Source organism: Equus przewalskii, chromosome 15, assembly GCF_037783145.1.
Source record: "Equus przewalskii isolate Varuska chromosome 15, EquPr2, whole genome shotgun sequence".
NCBI lineage: Eukaryota > Metazoa > Chordata > Mammalia > Perissodactyla > Equidae > Equus > Equus przewalskii.
The window spans coordinates 13,132,703-13,140,551 of record NC_091845.1 but is presented as its reverse complement, the minus strand read 5'-3'; the positions used below and the strand labels follow the sequence as shown (position 1 = coordinate 13,140,551).

General features: G+C 40.1%; 1 protein-coding gene across 5 annotated transcripts in view; it reads right to left on the bottom strand.

Moving 5' to 3' along the window:
* Positions 1 to 1,049: 1,049 nt before the first annotated feature.
* The window catches only part of SUMF1 (sulfatase modifying factor 1), an 87,586-nt gene continuing 80,786 nt past the window's right edge, over positions 1,050 to 7,849 (bottom strand). For all 5 annotated transcript variants that reach the window (XM_008519087.2, XM_070576715.1, XM_070576716.1 and 2 more), the window contains one exon: positions 1,050 to 2,164. In XM_008519087.2, coding sequence (XP_008517309.2) covers positions 2,054 to 2,164 — 111 coding nt within the window. In that variant the 3' untranslated portion in view covers positions 1,050 to 2,053. The remainder of the gene's footprint in view (positions 2,165 to 7,849) is intronic.

Sequence of the window (7,849 nt, the reverse complement as noted above, 5' to 3'; positions counted from 1 at the left end):
ACAAAATAACAGATTAACAAATGCGGCTAAACACTTTAGCAACATGACTATTTTTCAAGACATGTTTTTTTTTTTTTAATTTTATTTTTTTCCTTTTCTCCCGAAAGCCCCCCAGTACACAGTTGTATATTCTTCGTTGTGGTTCCTTCTAGTTGTGCCATGTGGGACGCTGCCTCAGCGTGGTTTGATGAGCAGTGCCATGTCCGCGCCCAGGATTCGAACCAACGAAACACTGGGCCGCCTGCAGCGGAGCACGCGAACTTAACCACTCGGCCACGGGGCCAGCCCCCAAGACATGTTTTAATGTTAGGAGGCTATGTATGAAAGAAGCAATCAAGTGTTAGTCGAACACTTATGAATCTTATTTCATAAGTTCATGAGAATATTACTTACTTTTTGAACAACCAACATAAAGACAACCCATTTCTTTCAAATTACCCATTAGAAATGTCTTAGGGGTCTTCAAGGACTGAAAAATCAGGATGGGATTCTGATGACAGGGACCTCAGGTTGAAAGCCATCACTCTAAAACAAGAGGCTTACCTGACATGTGAAGCAGCTGCCGGGTTGTACAGGACCACCAACAGAGGCAGTGTTCTTGTCTCTGACTCATCTACTGAGGCACAAAGAAGCAAGGTCATAATCGGGTTCCCAGCAGAAGAGCCTTGGGTTTTGGAATAAAAATTCCCCAAAACTGCTCAAGCATCAAAGTTATCAAGTAGCTAATGGACATGAAAGTTTCTAGCAAACAAAACACGTACACACCACAAAGTCATTTCTTTTCTTTTTCTTTTTTGCTGAGGAAGATTAGCCCTGAGCTAATAACATCTGTGCCCATCTTCGTCCACTTTATACGTGGGTCACCACCACAGCATGGCTGACGAGTAGTGTAGATCTGCACTCAGGATCCGAACCCGTGAACCCAGGCAGCTGAAGCAGAGTGCGCCGAATTTAACCACTACACCACGGGGCCTGCCCTACAAAGTCATTTCTTTAAAATAAAACACAATGGAGGGACACAGAAAAAAGGAACCCATGAGAGTGAAGCCTGATTTAGCAGATACCAGTTTATTCTATATTATGCATGATTCAAAGCATCTGATTTTCCACAGCCAACAAGATTTCCTACTTCCCTATTACAAAACACTGTGTACCCTGAATATAGTTAATTCAAGGTTCTCATTCTTTTCTCCTACATCTAGAATTAAACAGGTTTCTCTGTTTAGCCCACATTTCACATTCACCAAAGGCTTTGGGGAAAGGGGAAAACTCGGCTTATAATTGCCCCCCTGAACCAAAGGCACTTAATGTTAAAAGATAAAGCACAGTAGAATCACCCCACAGACATTCCTGCGTGTTCAGATTGCTGAACTTGAGTGCACCATCACTGGCCCATGTGGGATTCATCATAACAATGTAAAAGACACTGATTTCCTTGAAAAAACAAAGTGCAGTATGAATATAAAGACTCATCACCAGCACCCCACTATCCTCTTCTGAAAATAATACACAAGAGAACTCTTATCTTACATGATTAGTATCACCCAAGGTTCACACATGGAAAAAAATAGCTAAAAAATAATCTGTCATAAATTCTCACTATGAAATCACGATAGAATCTGATATACTCATAGAATTTGGGAGTTGGAGTGAGCCTCAGACATCATGCTGTGCATCCCCTCACTCGATAGATGAGGTCACTGAGGCCCAGGAAGGTCAAGTGTGGGACCCTGGGATCTGACCCTGTGGCAGACCCCAGGCAGAAGGTAGGCCTCCTGCAGCCAAGCTCAGGGTTCCCTCCACGCCCCTTCCTCTTTAAAAGACTCTCAAAGTCAAACATGGCGATGATCTCCAGAGATGCACCACACAATAAAGCGCATATGCTGATGCAGGTCAGCGATTTGGTCTCACAAGGCAGTTCCTTTGGCCACCGGGCAGGTATGGAACCCACCTCGGGGTGGGAATTCACACGAGGTTGTTCAGCGTTCTGAGGGAAGCCGAGTGCAGGGTCGACACGACTTCTTCTTGGACTCGGGAAGGCTCTTCTTGGTTCTTAGCCCGAGGTGGGCAGGCGGTCGGCTGCACAGCGGAATCCCAGATTCGAAGCAGAGCTGTCAGGGGTATTCTGGCTTCGAGCAGCACAGCGGTACCTATAGCAGTAGGACTGGGCAGAAAGAAAAAGAAAGGTCAGCGCTTTCAGACTCTCAGCTGAAGGCTCTACCCTGTCAGATGCATGTTGTACCCAGCACCAGCTGTAGAGAAGTTGCCCACCTGTAGACAGAGCTTCCCCGACAAACACCCCTCACACACACTGAGCATGCATGTCTTGAAAGGGCAGCACATTCAGAGTTCGCCACATGCTATGCAGTGTTTTACCCTATAAACATAGATATTGTACAAAGATGTTCGTGTCAGCATTACTTTTAACAGTAAAAAAAAAAAGTAACAATCAATAGTTACATAAGTTATGGCATATCTATATGACAGACTAGTAAAAATCCATTAAAAATCATAAAACCATGGAAAATTATGTTTTGATGTAATATTTCATGACAGGAAATTTTCATGATAAAATGTTAAATGAGAAAGTCAAAATACAAAACTGTATATGTGGTATGATCTCAATCGAGATAATTAGGAACACCAAGTAAAAAAAGACTGGGAGAGTCACAATGCACTACAATATGAACAGTTGTTAATCCTCAAGCAATGGGGTTTCAACTTCACACAATAAGTACAATTAACTTTTATAATTTGAAAAGTTACTTTTACATTTAGAATAGTATTTGACATTAAACCAAGTGACAAAGGTAAATGGCAATCGAGCAAACAGTAACTAAGACCAACATTAATGTATTATTCAACATCCAGCAGACTGGCAAAAATTAATCAGCAAGCCTATAAACACCAAGAGTAGGAAAGGCAGTGGAAAACATTTTTTTAATACATTGCTTTTGGAGTGTAAATCATACTAACTCATAAAGATATACATTTGTGGGGGTGGGATTTGTTTTCTGTTTTACTTTATAGGAGCAGAGTAGAACCATGTGCACAAACACACACAGACATTGAGCACCCAGTACACCCCAGGCATGTGCCAGGCACCTCCACCTGTTATTTTATTTGATCATAACAGCCCAGAGAAATTGAATGAGTTACCCAAGATGACAAAGTTGTTGTTAAAGGAAGCAGAATTTGAACCCAGATCTAACTGCTGCGCTTGCCTCGATAGCAAGATTCTAGGCTCCTAGATGGAAAAGTATCACATCTCATGCCTCTTTCCCAGCCCCCCATACACTCGTCCTGCACACACACACATACTTGCACAGATAAGAAAGCCTAACACATATCCAGGGCCACCTACTATGTATTCAGTGAATAACCACAGATTACTTAATTCAAATACTTCAAAAGCTTCCATATTCCAAAAATAGCCATGCATGGAACCCTTATGTCCTAGGACTGCTCTTTGATCCAAAATAACAGAGAATGAAAATAAACTAATTATCCTGTGTACCATGAGCATTAACTCTGAGTTGGCTGGTGAAACTCAAGTCCCTGCCAGCTGGTTAAAGAAACTGCACAGAGAATCATGTAGAATAACTTTGGAACTCATAAAAAAGAGAGAATTTGGTGGGAGGGGTGGGGGAATAGGTCAGCGCAAAAGAGGAGTTTTTTTCCCCTTAATTCTTATTATTCCCCTTTCTCTCACAAAAGTTGAATGTTTCTAATCTTCATAAAATTATCTCTAAAGCTAACACAAATTCTTGGGAGCACTTCCACTATAAAAAGAAAGACACAGTGCTTTGTCTTCTATAGATAATGAAACTATAGCAACCAATTTTCTCATTTTCCCTGTGGCCAGTGAGGAATACACCATATTACCAATGTTCAGGCAGGCAGAGGCAAGATGAATAAGAAATATGCCTGAACAAATAATTTTAAAAAATCAGTCACGTCTGCTACTCCCTGTGGTCAGCATGCAGTGGAAGCTCTAAAATGAGTAGAGGGGACCATGCAGGAAGACGCAGTAGAAACCTCGTTCCACGCAGGGCCGATGCACTAGGCTGCTGGGAAGCAACAGTGCTTTGGTTACTCCACAAACCAAGCTCCTATGGAGAACCTAGGGCCCATGCTCCCAAGCGTGTGTAGTGAATTCTACACTAGAGCAAGAGTTCAGTTTAGAGGGAGGCAGGCAGGCAGACAAGGACATCCTTGTCCACAACTGTCCCACAAGTGACAACAACAATCAAGCGTTTCCTGATTCCTACTGTGTACACCCGGAGAGGAAACCCGAGGCTAGGCATGGTCTTGTCTTGCTGGAGATCAGAGGCTGGTTGAGAAAACAATGATTTCACATCAAACAGCTACAAAACATGCTAGGGTTAAAACATTTTGAGGTTATGACTGATTCAGATAAGAACCCATCCCTTGTGGAGTGCCCGAGTCTTTAGGACCGCCTTTTGGAAGGCAGAACTTGGCTGGGTGGGATTTACATGATTCTGGCAGCGGTTCTCTGACTTGAATGCACATAGGAATAGCCTGGAGAGCTTGTTTAATACATATTCCTAGGCCACACACCTAGAGATTCTGATTCAGTAAGTCTGGCGTGGGGTCCAATATGTATTTCTAACAAGCTTCTCGGTGCTGTTCATGCTATGGGCCCATGGGCCACACTTTGAAAAGCACTGATTTATAGGATTCAAAAAAAAGGAAAGAAGGTATGTTACGTTGAGAAAACAATGACATCAGAGGCTTAAAAACAGAAAACTTCAGAAAGCTTAAGAGGATAGCAATACCATGGCCTGATCATGTCAGAGCATGGTTTATTTATTCATTAAATACTTGAGAGCTTACAATATGCTAGGTGCTATTCTAGGCATGAGGGATACAACACGGAACAAGACAGACAAGGTACCTTTATCAGGTACCTTACATTCAACAGGGAGTAGTCAGACAATAAATAAACTGATAAATCCAAGATTGTTTCTAGTAGTGGTCAGCTTGGAAGAAAATAAAGGAGGACTGAGCGTGACTAAGTGACTACTGTAGATAGGGTGGCCTGGGAAGGCCTCTTGGGAGACGACACATGAGCTGAGTTGGCCAAAGATTTGGAGAACAAGAATTTCAGGCAAAAGAATGATTGGTACAAAGATGGTTAATGCCAAGAAGCAGGAAAGGTGGGTAGATAAACAGGATGAACTCATATTATAGGCTATCTTCTCAACAGAAAGAGGAATTTGGACTTGATTGATACAAATAGAAATCATGACAAACATTTTGCTAATTTGCTCAAAATCCAAGACTCATTAGCTATTTAACCTCAGGCAAAGCCTTTCTGAATCTGTTCCTTCATCAATAAAATGGGGCTATTAATGGAATAATGTCCAAATGCTTCACCTTATCTTTACATAAAAATAGCAAAGCACTAGGGGCCAGCCAGTGGCATACTCCACTTCAGTGGCCCAGGGTTCAGATCTGGGCTCAGACCTACACACCACTCATCAAGCCATGCTGTGGCAGCATCCCACATACAAAATAGAGGAAGACAGGCATGGGTGTTAGCTCAGAGACAATGTTCCTCAAGTGAAAAAGAGGAAGATTAGCAACAGATGTTAGCTCAGGGCTGATCTTCCTCACCAAGAAAAAAAAAAGTAAAGCACTAGACACGTGGAAGGCATTATAACTGTTACTTTATAATGATCATAACACTCTTAATTACAGAAACGAACTTTGCCTGTCTTATCTGACCTCTTTGGGTTAACCTGCTTCCTCAATAAAACAAAAGCATTAACCAGCTTCTCCACAGGTCTTAGAGATCTTGTGTTGGAAAGATGATAATATCCCTGCCAGCATCTGAATGTGGATATACATTTACTACATAAACGAGAAAGTTATTTGCTACATAAATGGGAAAGCTGAGGGATATCTCTGGAGATAAGGCATAGGACTGAGGTCTTTGTTGAATGGTGTATGTCTATATGCAACTTATCTCTCAAATTACATAACAAACTATTTTAAAATAAGTTGTTCATATGCCACAAAACACAGGTTGTAACAACTCAGACAAACTGTGCTTGCCTGGAGCAGTGTGTTCAGAAGGATTCTGAGGCCGTGACATAAGATAGTAGAAAAGAAATCCATGATGTATAAGAGATTTTTACTATAGCTATATTTGAAGACATTGATACATACAAAATAATTCCATTTTGGAAAGAAAAAATAAAAGTGCACCAAAAAGTTTGGTAGAATACTATCAACAGTTTTCTTTAGGAAGAAGAACAAATGATTTTTATTTTCATTTTTATGTTTATTATTTATTTTCTCATTTTTATGGAATGAAAATGTTTTGTTTGTATAACAAAAAAGCTTAAAATCAGTGACAACAGAAGAGCTAGTCCTTTATTAGATCATAGCAGTCCCTAAAACCTTTCATTAACCTAAATGACTATGAAGAACTAAACCCTAAAAGCAAGTCTCACTACAAGTTGGTGTGGAGAGATTTGGACCATCATATGAGAAAAGTCAATTCACATCATCATTCCATTTCAAATGCTTTCATTCACTTAGCAAACATTTATTAATAAGTAGTTCATTTTAAATTCCAAAATGGGCAACTAATGGAAAACGTAATTAAAGAGGTTAATGGCCTAATTATAAATGCCCTCATTACTGTTTCTTTTGTTCCAACTCTACTTTTAGCACGAAAAATGGTTATTAATGATATTAGCTCTTTGAGTGGCTGAAATATGGGTCATTCTATTAATTAAGAACAGACGTAGGGAGAAGGGTCTGTTTTAGCCCTATTTCATCAAAATGGCTAATTAAGGTGTGAAATTGATCTCAATATCTGTGTTAACAATGTGATCCTGGACTCAGGAACAATCGATTTCAGAAAATGACTTACCAGCCTTGGGGCTTCAAAGTCAAGCAAAAAAGGAATATGGTTTTTATGACAGGAAGGTTTTTAGGGATAAAGAGAAGTTTTAAGGTAACTATAGTTGATTATGAACAAAATTATTATAGAAAATCACACAGCAGAACTCAGGTGTCTTGACTTCTCATCCATTGCTCTTGCCACTAACACTAGATCAACACCTTTTGCTAGCAATCCTGGTGTAAAATGGCAGGGGGGTGAGGATTTCCTCAATGCTGTTGGTTGAGCTAAAGACCCCAAGGGGATTAATCTAACAATATTCAGTAACAACTAATATTTCTTGAGTACTTACTATGTGAATGATCAGAACAAGTTCACATGTATTAATTCACTTAATCCTCCCAATAGTCCTATGAAGTAGGTATTATTAGTATCTGTATTGTTTAGATGAGGAAAAATTGAGGCACAAGGATGCTAATAGTGTGCCTAAGGTCACATGCCTTATAAATTGTGGATCCAGGATTACAGCCTTTTTAATCCCATTCCAGAGTCTGTGCTCCTAACCTGACGTCACGTTGCCTCATAGTTTCTCTTTCTATGCCATCATCTCCTTATTGAAGCTGTACTTTGTATGGACTTTCAAAAAGTTATGAATAATCATCAGTTTACTTTAGTCATGCAAAATGGCCCTGGCCCAAGGTCAAAAGTCTACCTTCTAAGCAAGGTGATTTTTTTCAAAATGAATTATAACATTATTCTTTCTTGCTTTTGATTGGTTTCCTTTTATTGATTTTCACCTATGCCATAAGAATCATTTCCTGGATTCTGCCTATCTAGTTAGAAGTTCATTAGCTGGTCCCTTATTCAAAAGAGAAGAAGGGGAAAAATAGCTAATTATAATAAAGATGAAGGTTAAGGATGATAGTGTTAGCAGCAAATGACTTTTACGGAGTCTTTACCATGAGCTAGACA